The sequence below is a fragment of the Ammodytes marinus genome (assembly GCF_949987685.1).
Source record: "Ammodytes marinus genome assembly, chromosome: 9".
Classification (NCBI taxonomy): Eukaryota; Metazoa; Chordata; class Actinopteri; order Uranoscopiformes; family Ammodytidae; genus Ammodytes; species Ammodytes marinus.
Window position 1 is genome coordinate 23,953,662 of NC_137213.1, and position 19,245 is coordinate 23,972,906.

The following is a 19,245-nucleotide window of genomic DNA, read 5'->3' on the forward strand; positions in this document are numbered from 1 at the left end:
CGTTTTTTTTAACCAAACTTTTATAATATTCATGGACATTTATTTTTTATCAGAATTTTGGAAAAGTTTATAGAGACACAACTTTGATTTGGTTTTGACAGGTTGAAGAGGCTTTAAGTCTCAGAGATCAGAACTAGCTAGTTATACAGAGGCCAGCAAATTTGAAAGACCGACCCATCAACATTGGATTGGTGTCATCAAATGCAGCACATCAAATATATATACTTTTCTTTTACTTTCTAGTAAAGCTTTGAGCGGAAATTATACAATTGCAGGCTGATCTTCAAATTAAGAAGCTTGAATAAAACTCATGTCAAAGCATGAGGTAAACCAACCAAACGTGAAAATCCTCAGCTAAACTTCACGCCTCGCCTCACCTCATCCCACTGCACTTGTTATAGTTTTTCTGTTAAAGACCAATTAGCTTGGGGGCGCCCTTAGCTCAGTTGGTAGGGCGTCCCCCCCATGGGCCTCGGCCAGCAGCAGACCCAGGCCCACTGCAAAAGACGGATTAGCCCACTGCTAACAGTCACTGAGACAGACCAGCCATGCAGTTTGGGCAGCATCTGAATATCACCATTAGGACAGCTGGCCACCTGGCAAGGGGACCGCATTGGGGAAGGGTTAAAAGGGAGTTAGCCAGATAGCAGAAATTAGGAATGCAGGCTAGATATGGCAGAAGGTGCATAGTGGTCGGCGGAGGGGGAGGAGGCCCTGTGGGGAGAGGGGTCTGGATCCGCTCGAAAATAAATGGACAAATGGAAGCAAAGTGGAGAAGTAGGGAGAAAAAAAGGCTGAAAAAACAGCAACCAAAAACACCCCCAGCTAAAATCCCTTGAAATGGTGAAAACTAGAAGATAGCTGTGCTGTAGGTATAATATAAGATGCCCTCATTACTAACAAATAGATTGTTGTTTAGTTTGTTCTTTATAAAAAAAAACAAGACATCGATTGGCTTGCCGGTAACATTGTACCATTGAAATCTTATAGCTGGGGCAGGCTCCTAACTCTTGTGGGATGTATTTTGCTTATGTACAGCATTAATATTTATTGTCCAGGCTCTGATATCCTGTAAACTCCTTTGAATATGTCAATAATACAAACATTTTACAAATGATGAGATAGAAAGATGGTAAACATAATAGTATTATTTTCATGGCCTTTTTATGTAAAAAAAAAACAATTTAGACGATGTCATTGTCAGAAGAGGATTTATTTAAACAAAAAATAATCTTTTGTCAGACAGATGGCTATTCTATACAAAATTATCAAAATGGTTCAGGCCGGAAATGCCTTTAAACCACAAGCATTATATTATAGACAGACATTGAGAAAGTGTTTTGACTACATAATTTTTTTCAAACACAAAGAAGCACAGTATTACTGAAATTTCCACTTGTGGCGTATAAGCAAACTCCTTTAGACTTACTGGATGTTTTAAAATGTATGATGACGGGTCAAGAAAAATCATAAATCAAACATGTTTATTAACAGTTTTGTATGTTCTGTGAAATGTGAAATGAAAGTAGTAGCTCAAAAGATTAAAACACATTATTACCTTGTTGAGCAGCTAAATTCATTAGGAGGGATTAAGATATATTTAATTTTTTTGTTAGCTAGCTCATGGTCTCACAGCTTGGCCTTGCCCGGCGCAACCTGGAGGTTCTGTAGCTTCAAAGCCATGCCCATGTTCCCAGTGATCTTCAATTTCCCTTTGAAGAACGCCTGAGGAGACAGGAGACAGAAGTCACGAGGAAAAGGTCAGATCTTAACTTCAATAAATTGCACTCCTAACAAAACCTTTGTCGCTGGGAGAGTGCTCTCTCTACAAAGGGCTTCACACCTGTTCAGACCGGTCAAACTGCCAACTGAGCAATCAGAGATGTCTTTGTGCGCTGAGCATCAGAAAACAATAGAGGTGACCTTGGGTGCTTTGAAAGGCGCCCTCAAATAAAATGAATTATTATTATTATTATTATTATTATAGAACAGAGCAAGGGACGAGGCACTTACAACCTAAAACAGTTTGTTCTGCTTCTTGTCTATGGTGCTTTCTGTAGCAAGGAGCTAAATTAATGTAATCTCTAAAATATATAACTCAAGATGACCTCTTTTATCCGTCTTTTCGGGGCAAACAAAATTGGCAAGCACATAACTAGCACAAAACTAGTAAAAACCTTCGCTTCTTTGCTTTGTGATAGCTATAAGCTCAAAACTTCAGAAACTAATGTTAGCTAGCTGTTGCAGATCTGCTAACATTAGTGCTTGTTGAAGCGGATCACTGTTATCCAGCATCACATCAGAATAAAGTTAACTTTAACCCAGCCTGGGTCTATTTATACTGTTCCAAAAAACAGCAACTACTCTTTTTTTTAACAGTAACTACTCTTTTGGGAACAGTAACTAGTCTTTTTGGAGAGTAACTAGTCTTTTTTAACAGTAACTACTCTTTTTTGTGTACCTTATTGTAAAGTGTTACCACATGTTTTTCTTTAGTTAAAACAAAAAATGTTCCTGTTAAGTTCATCACTACAATGGCGTAGGTCCGTGCTTGTCTTGACTCATGATGGTCACATAAGCTCTTTCTTGAAAAGCTCTTTGTGACTTCATGTTTGCAGCATTTGGGTTTGAACATGATCGGGACCAGAAGCAAAAAGCAGCAATGAATCTGTACTGGTCTAGACCATATGAACTTAACTGCAGGTGCGAGAGCCACATGAATGGCAATTACAAAGAAATACATTTGCCGTAATGCTAAAGAAGAAAGAATATGATGGTATTTGTTTTTATTATTTCTATTGTAGATGTAAAACTCATTAGAAAGATATGGTTAATAGATAACTACACACCGTTTGTGGGTTCAGCTTTCCTGTCATGATACCCGGAAGATCCTCGTCACTCATGGATAAGGTGCAGTCTGCTTTTTTATCTAAAGAAAAAAAATATTAATATGGTCAAAGAGGCCAACTACCACAATATATCAAATACATCAGAACTCAAAATGAACACACACACACACACACACACACACACACACACACACACACACACACACACACACGCACACACACACACACACACACACACACACACACACACACACACACACACATTGGGTGCACCATACACATTCACACACACATTAATATTTGCTGCAACTTATAAATTCACACCAACACAATTATTAGCTTCCCCTTATACACACATAAAGAAAAGAACAACCTCCACTTGTTAAAAAAAAATTATGTTATGTAAGTATAATATAAAATAATGGAGAATCCCACGTGTGGTATGCAATGGTTAGAGGCTATAACTACAATCTTCTAAATAGAAAGCATCCCAGAGACATTGACATTTTGAAGAAAACTTCCTATTAGTGTAAAAAATAGGTCCAACGCAGTTCCTTAAACTCAAGCAACAAGAATGCTTTATGTCTCATCCTTTGTTCTGTAACCTTTCAGGAACGAAATGGAAAAAAACTTGCATGTCACCGTCAGCCTATTAAATCAAAAAACTATCTTTTCTATCTTCAGAAAAACAGACAAGATTTCTTCCTCAATTTGAATGAACGTCATAAATTACAGTTACTCAGAGTACAGTCTCCTGTGGTGCTCCTGTTCAAGATTTCAAGAGGTTTATTTCTCATGTGCTGCTAACCACCTGCTCATACATGCATCCCCTCAGCCGCACACACTGTGGTCTGTCCATCAGGTAGTCAATACGTCCGTCAGTGTGGCAGAGAGAGAAATGTGGTTAAAGTATTCAGAGATTGTGACCTTGGTTTGACTCCAGCCAGTGGTTGTTCTCTGAATGCCCTCCCCCTCTCTACCCCATTTCATCTCTGTCTCTCCAAAGGGTCAATAAACCATGTGAAATGCCAAAAAAAGAAAAGAAAAAAAAGTCTCCAGAGATCAATATATAATAATTTGGGTGTTGAGTTTGGAACTGATGACATCCCATGCAATGTCTGCATCGGCTGCTGGTGGAGATGTAAACAGCAACAACAGTGATGCATGTGAACTTTATCGGTAGATAATGTGGATGAAAACTCACTGCCAACAGTTCAATGGCCAGGCTGCCGCCTGGGATGTGTCTATGGTTGCATCAGGGACACATCATATCTTTAAATTCACAAATTGCTATTTCCTCTGCCTTTCTTCTTTCCATTCTGCCACCAGTCTCTGCACGCCCACACATCACAAAGAGCGGGGAGGCTGGTATTTAAGTCTGCATATGTTCCTGCAGCCATGTCTCGGTTAAACACTTGGTGTCAATGTGTCATGGTCAGCCTCGTCCTTCTTGTTCACCAGGGAACTCAATTTTACCATGACGAGAGAGAGATATATATATATATATATATATATATATATATATATATATATATATATATATATATATATATATATATAGATAGATAGATAGATAGATAGATAGATAGATAGATAGATAGATAGATAGATAGATAGATAGATAGATAGATAGATAGATAGATAGATAGATAGATAGATAGATAGATAGATAGATAGATAGATAATGTAATCAGCAGTATAAAATACATTAATTAATTTAAACTTTTAAAAAATGTCATTATTAATTTTGAAAAAAAAATACAATTAAAAACATAAGGGAGATGGCAGCTACTACAGCGGCCACTAAAAAGAATCCATGAATTCAACTTTAATTTGTAGGAATTCTATTGTGTTTTTTTTCTTTCAGTAATGACATAGTGTAGCTTTAAGAACCCTTGACTTGCCAAATACAAAAGCATTTTTGACAAAAGCTTTCACCAAATATTATTCTGTATTTCCTGAATACTCTCTGGATAGAGAGGCAATGGTGACTGAAAGGGAAGAATATCTCCTTTCCTTTCTACTGCCTTTGTGTAGCTCTTTTCCTTGAATTGGAAAGTTTTAATTAGCTTTATGTTTTGATGTGCAATTCAGCAGCTTTATTGCTTTTAATCCAAAAAGCAATTTAAGATTATTTTTGGCATTTTTTTATGCTTTTATTAGACAGTTTGGAGAGACGGAGATGAAATTGGTTAGAGAGGGGAATAACATGCAGAGAAATACCACAGGCCGGATTAGAACCCGTGGCCTGCTGCATCTGAGGACTAGACCTCTATTAGGGGGGCGCTCTTACTACATCACAATGCCCGATCCACAAAAAAGCCATTTAAAAAGTTGATTCCAGTAATTGGAATGAAGGCTCCGTTTTCAATTGCTTCACTGGAGTTTTGCTAGACTAGCAGTTTCCTAGAATTGCAACTATTCAATATCACCGCCAGATGCCAAAAGTAGTTTCATAGGAGCCCAAAAGCCTAATTAAATTCTAACATTTCATGTGTATTGCCAAGACCGCCGAATGCTTGGTTTTCTAGAGTGAAATGTTTCTACATTTTGAACAATGGTTTATCTTCTGTTCTGACCCTCAAGGAACCAGAGCCGAAGAAAAAAAATATATATACACTGTATATGCTTTTTCAGCAGACATAAAGGGCATGTTGATCTTCAGTCCCCTCCAATAGTAAAACAGTGAGGTCAATTCCTTTATTTTTGCTGTAGACTGGAAACATTTGGGTTTGACACCAAAAGATGAATATGAGACAATAGATCAACATTTCAGCTTTTGTTTCCGGGTATTTACATCTGGATCTGATACACAACTGAGAAGATAGCATTATTTGTAAAGGAACACCACATGTTTAGGTGAGCAAAAGTATTGGAACAGATACACTTATAATAAATGTAAGTGAATAGGACTTAATATTTTGTTGCAAATCCTTCCCTTGCAATACCTGAATCAAGACCCATTGACATCACTAAACTTTTGCATTCTTCTTTTTTGATGCTTTTCCAGGCTTTCACTGCAGCCTCTTTCAGTTGTTGTTTGTTTACTCTCTTCAGTCTCCTCTTTAGCAGGTAAAATGCATGCTCTATAGGGTTTAACTCTGGATATAGACTTGGCCAGTCTGAAAACTTCCATTTCTTGCCCCTGATTAACAATTTTTTTTCTTTTTGCAGTGTGTTATGGGTCATTATCTTTCTGCACGATGAAGGTGTTCCAATCAGTTTGGTTGCATATTTCTTTAAATTAGCAGACAAAATGTTTCTGTAAACTTCTGAGTTCATTTTGCTGTTGCCATCATATGTTACATCATCACTGAAGATTAATGAGCACATCCGAGAAGAAGCCATGCAAGCCCAAGCCATGACATTGCCTCCACCGATGATCACAGATGAGCTTGTATGTTTGGGATCATAAACCGATCCTTTCTTTCGCTAAACTTTAGCCTTTCCATCACTTTGGTAAAGGTTCATCTTGACAACAACACATGATGGCAACAGCTAAATGAACTCAGAAGTATACAGAAACATTTTGTTTGCCAATTTAAAGAAAGATGCAACCAAACTGATTGGAAGATCCTTCATCATGCAGCAAGATAATGATCCAAAAAAACTGCAAAAACAACAAAGGAGTTCATCAGGGGAAAGAAATGGAAGGTTTCAGACTGGCAAAGTAAATTTCCAGACTTAAACCCTATAGACCACGCATTTTACCTGCTAAAGAGGAGACCGAAGGGAGTAAACCCCCAAAACAAACAGCAACTGAATGAGGCTGCGGTGAAAGCCTGGAAAAGCATCACAAAAGAAGAATGCATAAGTTTTGTGATGTCAATGGGTCACAAGCTTGATGCAGTTATTGCAAGCAAAGGATTGCAAACATTAAGTGCTCTCTTATGCTCTTAAATTTATTTTAATTCTATCTGTTCCAATACTTTTGCTCACCTAAAAATGTGGTGTTCCTTTTCAAATAATGCTATCTTCTCAGTTGTGTATCAGATCCAGATGTAAATACCTGGAAATGAAAGCTGAAATGTTGATCTATGCCTCATCTTCATATTTTGGTGTCAAACCCAAATGTTTCCAGTCTACAGCAAAAATAAAGAAATTGGCCTCACTGTTCCAATACTATTGGAGGGGAATGTATGTCCATGCTGCTGCTGCTGCTGAGGGTAAGGTGGGTGAAAATGAGGGAGAGAAGCCTTACTTTGTCATAATAATAATAATAATAATAATAATAATAATAATAATAATAATAATAATAATAATAATAATAATAATAATAATAATAATAATAATAATAATAATAATAATAATAATAATAATAATTATTATTATTATTATTATTATTATTATTATTATTATTATTATTATAGAGCTACTCACACCGTCCTTGTGCGAAACACTCTGAGACCCTTTCTCCTCTGCATCAGTGCGGACACGCACGTGATCTTGGTGCCTGCGAACCTGCCTGCCATCCAACAAGTCAACCACAAAAGAAACTGGACCAGACTGGCGGTGAATAACTCCTGGCAGCCACTTTGAGCCGCTGGCAAAGTTCTTGACATACACACAGTCCCCCTGCTGTAAAAGCCGCTCTTTTGCATGTTGGTCCCATCTCACTTTTTGGTTCTCCTGTGATCGGGCAACTTTTGCTCCTACATCTGGGTGAAGGGGGTCCAGATGAGATTTGGGCTTTCTCCCTAGCAACACCTCTGCTGGAGGCAAACCAGTGGTTGTGTGTGGAGTAATCCGATACTGGAATAAGAAACGTGCCAGTTTAGTCTCCAGCGTGTGCCCTGTCATTTTCCGCAGTCCATTTTTCAGTGTCTCAACAGCACGTTCTGCTAAACCGTTGGAAGCAGGATGGTATGGTGCAGTCAGGATATGTCGGATTTCATTTTTCTCCACAAACTCTTTGAAAACTTCACTGGTGAAAGTGGGCCCGTTGTCACTGACAACCGTATCTGGTAGCCCGTGGGTGGCAAAGATGCTTCTGAGCATGTCAGTGGTAACTGGGGCTGTGATATTTGACATGATGTGTGCTTCCATTCACTTTGAATGAGCGTCCATCAGCACCAGGAACATGTGGCCCATAAACGGACCAACGAAATCCAGGTGGAGCCTGGACCACGGACGTGCCGGCCACTCCCATGGGTGGAGAGGAGCAGGTGCGGGCATCTTCTGGTTACTTTGACAGTGTGAACATGCTTTTACCTTTTTTTCCAAAGCATCGTCCATCCAAGGCCACCACACAAACGACCTGGCGAGGCTCTTCATCCTCGACACCCCGGGGTGAGCTTCATGCAGCACTTCCATTATCTGAGCCCGTCCCGCAGGCGGAATAATCACCCTGGAGCCCCAGAGGATACAGCCATCCAGCACACTTAGCTCCAGCTGACGGTTGACATAGGGCTTGAGCTCCTCCGGCTCAACTGATACTGGCCAGCCCTGCAACAGCCATCTCTTTACTTGTGACAGCACCGGGTCTCTTTCAGTCCACTGTTTGATTTATTTTGCTGTCATCGGAGAGTCAGACAGTCTATCTAACAAAAACAGTCTCTGGAAGTAGACTAGTTTGGCTCGGTGACTCTGGGAGGGGAAGACGGCTGAACGCGTCTGCATTTGCATTTTCACTTCCTGCTTTATACACAATGTGATACTGATACGCTGACAAGGTTAATGCCCAGCGCTGCAGTCTTGCTGACGCCATGGGTGAAATACCCTTAGTCTCACTAAACAGGCCCAGCAAGAGCTTATGGTCGGTAAAAATGGTAAATGGGCGACCATACAGAACCGTTTCACAGCAAAAACTACAGCTAGCCCCTCTTTCTCTAGCTGAGAGTAACCCTTTTCTGCTGATGTGAGAGTGCGAGACACGTACCCAATAGGCTTTTCACCTCCGTCCTCCATACAGTGCGATAGGACCGCCCCCACGCCGTAGGGCGATGCATCACAGGATAAGACAACTTCTTCGTCCGGGTCAAAGTACACGTGCAGTGTTGCTGAGTGCAACAGTTCTTTTACCTGATGGAAAGCTGTCTCTTGAGCTTGCTGCCAATTCCAGGAACAGTCTTTGTGTAGCAGCTGATAGAGGGGGGCGAGCACAGTGGAGAGTTCAGGCAAGAACTTCCCGTAATAGTTCACTAAGCCCAAGAATGACCTGAGCTCTGCCACATTCTTTGGAGAAGGAGCTCCATTTATCGCCTTCACTTTCTCTGTCATGGGGGAAAGATCCTAAGCGGAAATCCTGTGACCCAGGTAGGTGACACTTGGAGCCTGGAAAACACATTTACTGCGTTTTAAACGCAGCCCGGCCTCCTTCATTCTCTTTAGCACCTGGTCGAGGTTCTGCAGATGCTCCGTTACCGTAGCATAGGTAGACAGCGACATGGGGAATGTTCTGCAGGAGGTTGTCCATGGTGCGTTGAAAAATGGCTGGGCTGGACGTGACGCCGAAAACCAGGCGGTTGTAATTAAACAGTCCCTTGTGGGTGTTGATGGTCACATATTGTTTAGAGTCCTCATCCAGCAACAGCTGTTGGTACGCGTGACTCATGTCCAGTTTTGTAAACGTTTGTCCTCCTGCCAGTGTGGCGAACAAATCCTCAACTCGTGGCAGGGGATAAGTGTCAAGTTGTGAGGCTTGATTGATTGTCATTTTGTAATCACCACATACCCGCACCTCACCATCCTCTTTCAGCACAGGCACAATCGGGGCTGCCCAGTCAGAGAACTCCACAGGTTCAATAACACCTGACCGCTGCAGCCTGTCCAACTCTGCTTCCACCTTAAACCTTCATGGCGTATGGCACTGTGCGTGGTTTACAAAAATTTGGTATTGCGTTGGGGTACACGGTTAACTTCACTGTTGTGCCGCGGAGGGTGCCAAGCTCATCCTTAAAAACGTCTGCATACTTTGATAGGATGTCTCCAACCACTCTCATGTGCATGATTTCCCCCCAATTGAGGCGTATTTTCTTTAGGAGGTCCCTTCCAATCAGACTAGGTCCCTCCCCGTCTACCACTAACAGCTTTACTTTAGCTGACTGGCCTTCGTACATCACGTCTACTTCTATAGCTCCCAGTACTACTTCTCACCTCTGCACTTCTTGGCTATGTGCCCCTTTTTCTGGCAGTTATGGCAAGCGGCATCTTTAAAACCACAGTCATTAGCAAGATGCGCGCCCCAACAGCGGTAACACTCAACTGACTTCATCGGCTTGCCTCTCCCTTCTTTAAACAGACGGTTAACGACGCCCTGTGGCACACTGGCATTAGCTGCTTGAATGTCTTTAGAGTTGATAGCTGCCGTTTCCATTGCATGAGCAATCTCCAGCGCTTTCTTGAAAGTTAGCGTGACTTAACCTAGCAATCAGCGCTGAATGCTGTCATTGTTGATACCACAGACTAACCTGTCCCGTAGCATGTCGTCAAGCACCGGTCCAAACTCACAATATTCCGACAATATTTAATCCTCGTCGCCAAAAGTGTGGTAACCCGAGGGCAATAATGCACGCACACTTGTAATTCAGTTTAGTGTCTTTACTGAAACCATGCTCACGGCAAAACAGCCAAACGTATACACGAGACAAAGGTGCAGAGCAATCATAAAGGTGCGAACACACTACATGCGTTACACGCGTACAAACGCGTATAAAATCGGCAATTTTTACATAGGGAACCATTGGTTTATGCGCGTACATGGCGCGTAGATGCGTTACTCGCGCTAAAGCAACATTTTAGCCGCGTTAGCCGCGTATGAGCCTAACGCACCTGCGAGCGGAGTTCAAAAAATTTAACTTTTTACGCTCCTACACGTGACGATTAGCCGCGTTGGCCAACCAGCGTTGGGCTTGACCCGACGTCACATACATTGGCACGGTCGGAGAACAGTGTACACAGAGGCTGAGAAACACCGAGGAGGAAAATGTATTGCAGGCGGCCGGTGCTGTGTGACAGCCGCTCGGGAATAGGAGACGTGAGGAAAGTAAACCAGGAGAATGGACTTCCTGGTTCATTCAGTGAATATGTGCGGCTGTGCTTTAGCCAATAAACCAAGTTAGCGCCGTATAGCATTTGTTAACTCACCCGGTTGTGTGCGGGCGGCTAGCGCCTCATATTATGAACCCAAACATGACGGCTATGTCCGGGGGACTTTCACGACAAGTACAGCGAAGCACCGGTGTTGATCTACGCCAGCCACGGTCCCCTGTCACAACCAGGTAGCGTAATGGTGGCTACTTGCCTTTATTGTGTGCCGCCGTGCACCGATGCTGCTGTAACTGTGTTTATTATGTAGCTGCCGTGAATATGCAATGCTGTTTTAATGCTAGGCTATTTGTGCTGTTCAGTTTGTCTTTTGGCACAGTTGTTGGCCGTGTTGTCGTTGCTTTTGTGCGTACATGCACGCTGTTGTGTCGGTTCGGGTCTGATCACAGCCATGGTTGATAAGGGGAAATAAATTATCGGGAGGGAGACTAGGCACGTTACGCGCGTAGAACCATTTGACACAAAATTATCAAGCAACATTTTAGCTGCGTTACGCGGGTAACGCATGTAGTGTGTTCGCACCTTAAGAACAATATGGCGGGGTACACAGGTATGTGCACAAAGGTTCCGGGGTGCAGGATATAAATGAGTGTAACACTAATTCAGTATATAACACTTATGATACATTCTTAGGATCTGCTGACTATCTTGGCCAGGTCTCCTTTTCAGACTATATTCTTAATCTCAATAGGACTCAATCTGGTTAAATAAAGATTTAAATATTAAAACACAACAATAAAAACGCTTACCTGCATCATTGGTGACCGAACCTGTCCCATTTTTCACATCCACGACCCAGGTCTCCTCTCTCCCCTCTGGTCCATCCTTCACGTTGAAGGCAAACACTCCACCAATCTTCTTGACAAGCTGCTCTCCATCCTGTATTTGAGTGGAGAGAGGGTGCTTTAAAGTTCACAGAAATATCTGTCATGTAACGGTTGTAGACAGGCATTAATTTGCCTGCTCATTTCAAATGAAACACTAAAGTCGAATATTGTCAACAGTAAATTGCCAACTGTCTTAAAGAAAAGAAATGAAGGCAGAGTCACAGCCATCATTATCAAGGCTGAACACCTATTAGGGGTTTATTGGTATATTTACCGTAGGCAGATAAGTAGACTGTGGGGAACAAAATGGAACACAGAAAATCGAAGACATTGAAGCATTTTAATTGCGAACATAGGGATTCCATAAGACGCGCAAACATATGGATTCCATAAGACGTGGGGGAGAGTTATGTTAAGTGACAGCTTGCCGTTATACCTTGGTTAGAAGATTTTCAATCTCTTTGAAGACGGGAAACGCTTTAAAGCCTTCCAGGCTGCTGCCTGCGCTGGTGGGCACTGCAGCCACGTTGGGGCTGCGGGAAGCAAAAAAAACAGCTTGATACAGAGTGCACGCTACGTGAAGAATGCACATCAGCTATCTGAGGTTTTGCCTTGTTTCAGTTACAAGTGAGGCTGTTCAAATCTAGATGGTTAAAATCCAGGTGCTGTGTTGCAGAACAGAAGCAAACGGATAAAACTATGTAATGTGTCTTTGAATACTAAAGTTGCAGCTTTTGCCGCTGTAGATGCACTTTTTTAAAAGGCATCTTCTTTGTTGTTTTAGCCTCTTAGATGCATAACTAAACTAAACGAAAATCACTCAAAGCGTTCATAAGATACTGTGTTCATGAGGCATGAGATCACACTGACCATGACCTTTGACTTCCAAATCAAATCAAAAAAATCTAATCAGTTCATCCTTGAGTCAGAGTGGACATTTGTACATGTATGAAATCAAAATCCCTGAAAACGTTCATGAGATTCTCACGTTCACAATAGCTAAGATGGACAGATATACGGTCAGACGGACTAGTGCCGCTTTTCCGCTGCGTGGTATCAGCTCTATTTGACTCGACTCTACTCGCATTTTTGGCGTTTCCACGGCAAAATATGGTACCTGGTAGCGGCTGCTCTTTTGGTCTCACTCTAGGTTCCAAGAGAGCTGAGCCGATGCTAAAAGGTGACGTCGGCAGACTGCCGGCCACTGATTGGCCACAGACTACTGGCTTAGTTCTGTCGTATATTTTCCCAAACTCTCCAGGACTTTTCGAGTCTATTTTCTCTTGCCACGTGCAGCCTTCTCTGGCTCTCTTTAATTTGATTTGCATCACAGATCCGAAAAAACATAATGAAATGTCCATATATTCGCTAAGCTCAACCAGTTGTGTGGTTGTTGAGGATGTTACTTACACAAGAGAAGAGATGTAGGGCAGCTAGCAGCTATAAAGCCAGCCGGGACATAAATGATAGCGAGCATTTTCCATCTGTATTTTTTCGCGGTTGGTTCAGTTAATAGTACAACTGCTCGTAATTTCTGCTTTGCTACTTGGTCCCGGAGTCGGCTTTCTGCCTCTTATGCCTCGTTTCCACCAAGTAGAGCGGGTCGGATCGGAGCGGTTTGGTCCGGGTAGTTTGGCTTTTCATCTGCCAAAAGTTGGGTAAGGTACGGTTTAAGCGCACCTAACCGCTCTGAGCCGCTCCTAATCTCAGTACTCCTCCGTAGGGGTACTAGCCGCCTGAAAGGGTGCCTAAAAGGCGGAGCCGCACACTTCCGTCATTTGATTGGTCGAAAGAATCATTTCCGCAATGTGTAGTCATCTCGGCAAGAGTGAAGAGAGTCTTGTGTTTTGGCGAAAATGTGAGCACAGCACTGTTTATTGTGTGGTGTTTTTCTTCGTCAATAAATTAATCAGTTGGTTACACTGTGTCCCACTGCGTAGCTGCTGCAGCCAGCACTGTTCGCTCACTGTCTCTATGAGTTGCACCGAGCCGTCTCAGTGTGTTTACGCCATAGATCAGGGGTGTCCAAACTTTTTTCACTGAGGGCCACATACAGAAAAATCTACGAAGGGCCGGGCCACTTTGCAAAAATAACACATTTATCAGAACATGTAGCTGCTCTGATGTTTAGTTTCATAGTGTCTTCGTAAATTGTAATCCTTCTTCACGGCAACACTTTACTTGCACATTAAAAAGATACATCCCTCCTCTTGTTAAATGCCATTAATACACCCAGTGTTTTCTGCTTTTACGTCTAATGTCCAGCTTGGTGAAAATAGTAGCCAGCCGAGATCCCGCCCCTCCAAGGGGGATCCGGGGGTATGCCCCCCCGGGAGATTTTTTTAAGTTTTTAAAGTGAAATGCATGAATCTGGTGCACTTTGAGAGGGAAATTAAGAGGCTAAAGCTGAAGAATTTTGTATGAAAAAAAATGTAAACACTGTGTCAGATGAATTAGAAGCTATTGGAGAAGGACACATGGATTTTCCATAATAATATTAATTTAAATTAAAATATTATGCAGGGTCCTCTGGGATGGCCTTGGTGCTCTTTTTCTTTTATGGGACATATTTCTCTGTAATATAATGAGTGCATTTAGATTATTTAAAAATTAAAAGGGCCATATTACATTATATTTTTTAAATGTGCCAAGGGCCAATCAATCAGTTTTGACACCCCTCAACTAGTGGGTTAAGAAATGCAAAAAAAAAAAAATTTTTTTTTTTCAAAGGGCCATATTGCATTATATTTTTAAAATCGACCGCGGGCCAATAAAAAGCGGGCCGCGGGCCGCAGTTGGCCCGCGGGCCGTAGTTTGGACACCCCTGCCATAGATAGTAGTAAATACACGCTCACAACAACACGGGGGAATAAATAAAGAAGCGGCTGGTTTGACCAAGCAAAAACGAGAGACCGCTGGCTTGACCACAGTTGGTCGAAAGAATCATTTCCGCCGTGTGTAGTCACCTCGGCTAGAGTGGAGAGAGTCTTGTGTTTTGGCGAAAATGTGAGCGCGGCACTGTTTATTGTGTGGTGTTTTTCCTTGTCATTAAATGAATCAGTTGGCTACACTGTGTTCCACTGCTACGATGTCACGTAGCTGCCGCAGCCAGCACTGTTCGCTCACTGTCTGTATCAGTTGCACCGAGCCGTCTCTGTGCTCACAACAACACGGGGGGAATAAAAAAAATAAAAAAATATATATAAAAAATTTGGGGCGGCAGTGGCGAAGTGGGTAGGGAGTTCGCCTCTGGTGTGCAGGGTCGGAGGTTCGATCCCCCGTCTCCCCGCCACATGTCGAAGTGTCCCTGGGCAAGACACAAGAGTGCTAAGCCTACCCTGCGTGGTAGCTGCTGCTATCGGTGTATGAATGTGTGTGTGACTGGGTGAATGTGTACAAAAACAATGTAAAGCGCTTTGGGTCTGTGATAAACGGAGATATAGCGCTATACAAGTCCATTTACCATACCATTTACCAAATAAAGAAGAGGCTGGTTTGACCCATAGATAGTATAATGGTTTGACCAAGCAAAAACGAGAGACCGCTGGCTTGACCACAGTTGTTCCACAGCCCGATAGTTTGACCCACATTCTGGCGGCGGCTATCGCAGTCCAGCCTAAACCCCGCCCTACCAGTAAGGGTAGGGTCGGCGGTGGAAACACCACCGAGATTCTTAAAAGTGAGCTGTCCCGCTCTGAGCCGCTCCGACCCGACCCGCTCTACTTGGTGGAAATGAGGCATTAGTATTACGACCCCTCCCACGTTCAGGAGGTACTATTTGAAATGGAAAACGACCCGTGCTACAACCAAAACCAAGTTGCGCTAAGTCGAATTGAGTCGAGTAGAGCATGTGCGGGTTAGGGTTAGTAATAATAACCCAAAAACATCATGTCTCCGGACTTTTGCTGCTGCCAGCGTGGAGAGATAAAAACACATCATAAGAAATTCATACCTTACAAATATGTCATGTTACACAGAGTAGCCAACCTAACTGAACTTATAACAAACTGTTGATAACTACTTTCTCACCCGGCCTCCTGTGGGAATCCCATCCTGTAGAGAGCAACAACCACAGCTCCTCCTAAGCCAATGTTGTGCTGGAGGGCCACCTTTGCCCCTGGCACCTGCCTCCTGTCGGCCTGGCCCCGCAGCTGCCAGCACAGCTCTGCACACTGGGCCAGACCTGAGCGGGACAAGGAAAAGAGGGGGACGTGTCACGTAGAAGGGGGGTATGGTGTAGGGGTGGGAAAAAAAATCGATTTTCCGATTAAAATCGATTCTCTCTCGAACGATTCTGAATCGATTCAGAAAAGTTAATAATCGATTTTTTTTTTTTTTTTTATTACATTTTTTTTAATAATTTTTTTTTTTTTTTTTTTTGTAAATACTAATACCTCCTGTGCTATTGTGCATGCACACCACACATGTGCGAGTTGTTTCCAAAGTGGCTTCAAAAGGGCTGAGAGCAGCAAACCCATGACCTGCACCGGCTTTATCTCTGTTACGTTTTTGTATGAGAGCTGAATTCCAAGCCATACTTTTTGTACAATGTGTTGAAATCACATAGAAAATAGATAATAGAATAGAAATCCTATAGAAACATGATTTACGAGATTAGAAATAAAATAAGACTGAATCGGTTTAGTTTTTACATACTTCCATATTGTGTTGAAAGCTGCATTGATTATTGCACTGTTCATAGAAAGTCATATTTGTGACAAGAAAAGCTTTTCTCTTAATACAATATTAGAGAAGGCAATTCATCTGTTGATTGTCTTTAATTATTATCACAAAAGTAGGAAGTGATTAGCAAACTCTGAGTAGCAAACTCAGATGTGCATATAGATATATTTTTGAAATTCACACATGGGTATGTACATTAAAAATGTTTTGCATTGAGATGCATTGAAAATCGATTTTGAATCGAATCGTTGACCTCTGAATCGGAATCGAATCGTGAGGTGCCAAGAGATTCCCACCCCTAGTATGGTGTACATAATAGTTTAAGCTGAAAATATGCCTCATCACATATACGCAAACAGAGGAGAGGTACATTAACTAAAGAGAAAAAGACCAAAACAAGTCGATGTTTCATTAAAAAGAAAAAGAAATTCACTTTTCAAAATCCGAAAACATAAACTGTTAGACTCGTAATTGGAGTTCAGAGCAAATAAATCCACGTTTTAGAGATTTTGAATTAGCTGTTGTTTTTGGCCACTTGGTCGCAGCAGAAACAAACATCACCGACTGTTATAACTTATTAGCAAACACTTGATTATGCTTTTCGCTCAGATTTTTGTCTTGGCAAACTCCTGAAAAAAACGTATGCAAAAACTCCTGCACGCTAGCTAGATGCTACTCTCACTGGTGCTGCGCTGGCAGCGTCAGAATTATAATTTTTGTTTTATTGTTTAAGTTGATGAAAACAGACCTGCCAAACAATAAGCTGAAAGATTCTCTGTGGGTCCGTAACTATGAGCAACCCCTTTCACTTTACACATGGTCATTGAAAATATGAATTTTATCCGTTTTCAAATAATGTTTACTCTTTTAGCCGCATGGTCAAGATTTTTAAAAAGAAGTAAAAAACAAGAAATGGTAAATGGACTTGACTTATAAAGCGCCTTCTAGCCGATTTTCTCAGCCCCAAAGCGCTTTACATATCTTACCACATTCACCCATTCATACACACACTCATACACCGAAGAAAAGGAAAGGAAGAAGCACTTCTTGGATCTGACAGTACTATAGCACAAAGTAGGTGCTCATGTACGTCATGTTCTTTTTAAGAGGGTACACAACATAATGAAGGCCGTTTACCTTTTGTGTTCCAAAGAACGAATGCATCGTGCCTTTTTGAAATGTATTCTTTCATTCTCTTTTTCCTAGTCTCCCATTAGTGGCTGGTTTTTGTTTTGCACCTTTTGCCTATTACGTGACTCAGGAGTGCAAATTCAAACACTAAAAAAAAAAGTTGAACCGGAAAAAAGGGGGCTCGAGGGGCCTGTATTTGGACAAAATGGTCAGTGCAGAAAGCTCATACTGAAAGTCTTTTTGAGAACATTTCATCAGTTTATAACGTGCCAGACAAAATAATTATGTCTTTACTTCATTCATTTCAATCTGGAAAGAGGCGGGAAAAGTGAAGATCAGACTAAAAGGTTGCTTTGATCTGCTTTGCCGATAAATCTGCTACAATAGGACGTTTAACAAACTGTCATTATCGGCTGAACTTGGCTCAGATATTGGCTGATGGATGTGCAGCCTCCACCAGTCATGCGTAAATGTGCAAGAAGTCAGATTGAAGTGGTTGTGTAATAGGCAAAAATAAATTTGACTTTATATAGGGGAGAACGGGGTAATCTGAGACACTTTTTACATTTGCTCCCCTCTAAGCGAGCTAAAATGATTTATCACTAAAATGTACACATTTCTCATTAATTCAGGATATTTCCTAGAAATGGGCATTAGCAGAATTTAGTCAACACAAAGGGCAGTGAAAATATGATCGTTTTAAAAAAAAGTTGCCTTGTGTCTCACTTTACCCCAGCTGTGGGGTAAACTGAGACAGACCAGAAAAATCAAGGGGGTAAACTGAACGACTTACTTTTCCCACTCTGAAACTACCATAACAACACAAATTGTAACAGTTAGAGCCCTGACAGCTAGCTTGAAAACAAAATATTACAAAACTAATGTCGGACTAGTAACAGAATCATGGGGTTTGGTCAATTAAGCAAAGCATTTTTCTAAAGACTTGAAAGTGACTCTGATCAAATACAACATATAATTCATATTCAATAATTATTAACATTCATACACAGATAGAACCAGTTAGATTAAAACACAGTCTGAGGGTCAGAACACAGGACCCTTAGAGCCAGCTAGTGTCTGGGGATCAGAGCAAAGGACAATCAGAACCAGAACAGTCTGGGACTTAGAACAGGACTAGACCCAGCTGTCATTTTCCATCTTTTGAGTCTCTTTTTCTGCATTTGTTTTATTGGGATCATTTATTGAATAAAGACATATTTCTTAGAGTCTATTGATGTTAAAGGTCACTCTCCTGTCCCCCACATACATATGTGCCAAACCATGCCCTTACTGACACCCCTTCAACCATCAACCCCCACCTCCAGCCCACATTGTCTTTTGTCTTTTCAAACTAGTCTCCTTGCTACCTTAAATATAATGGATTAAGAGGGCACAGACACTGTCTCACTTTACCCCACAGCATTTGTCTCACTTTACCACACTGCCACAATTTGAGAAAAAACTACCTCTCGGCAAATCAGGCTGATCTTCAGTTATCATCATCACATGGTTTCATATGTTGGTAGTTCATCAACATGTGTGATAGAAGTTTTTCTACCTGAATCGATTTGATTAGGCACAACAATCGATTAAGTTGACAGCAAGAAAAGGTACTTTTACATGCGAAAAATACATTTTTGTGAAAAGAAATGCTTACAACATCACCATGAGGTCCTCTCTTTCATGGCTAAGGGGAAATGAGAGGGGCT

The 19,245-nt window shown here is 41.6% G+C and overlaps 1 protein-coding gene across 1 annotated transcript in view; it reads right to left on the reverse strand.

The window, feature by feature from the left end:
* Positions 1-1,194: 1,194 nt before the first annotated feature.
* scp2a (sterol carrier protein 2a) overlaps positions 1,195-19,245 on the reverse strand; it is a 33,770-nt gene continuing 15,719 nt past the window's right edge. Inside the window, exons 12-16 of the mRNA XM_080033540.1 lie at positions 15,752-15,905; positions 12,159-12,255; positions 11,645-11,774; positions 2,850-2,929; positions 1,195-1,725 (exon numbers count right to left, since the gene is read on the reverse strand). Coding sequence (XP_079889666.1) covers positions 1,630-1,725; positions 2,850-2,929; positions 11,645-11,774; positions 12,159-12,255; positions 15,752-15,905 — 557 coding nt within the window. The 3' untranslated portion in view covers positions 1,195-1,629. The remainder of the gene's footprint in view (positions 1,726-2,849; positions 2,930-11,644; positions 11,775-12,158; positions 12,256-15,751; positions 15,906-19,245) is intronic.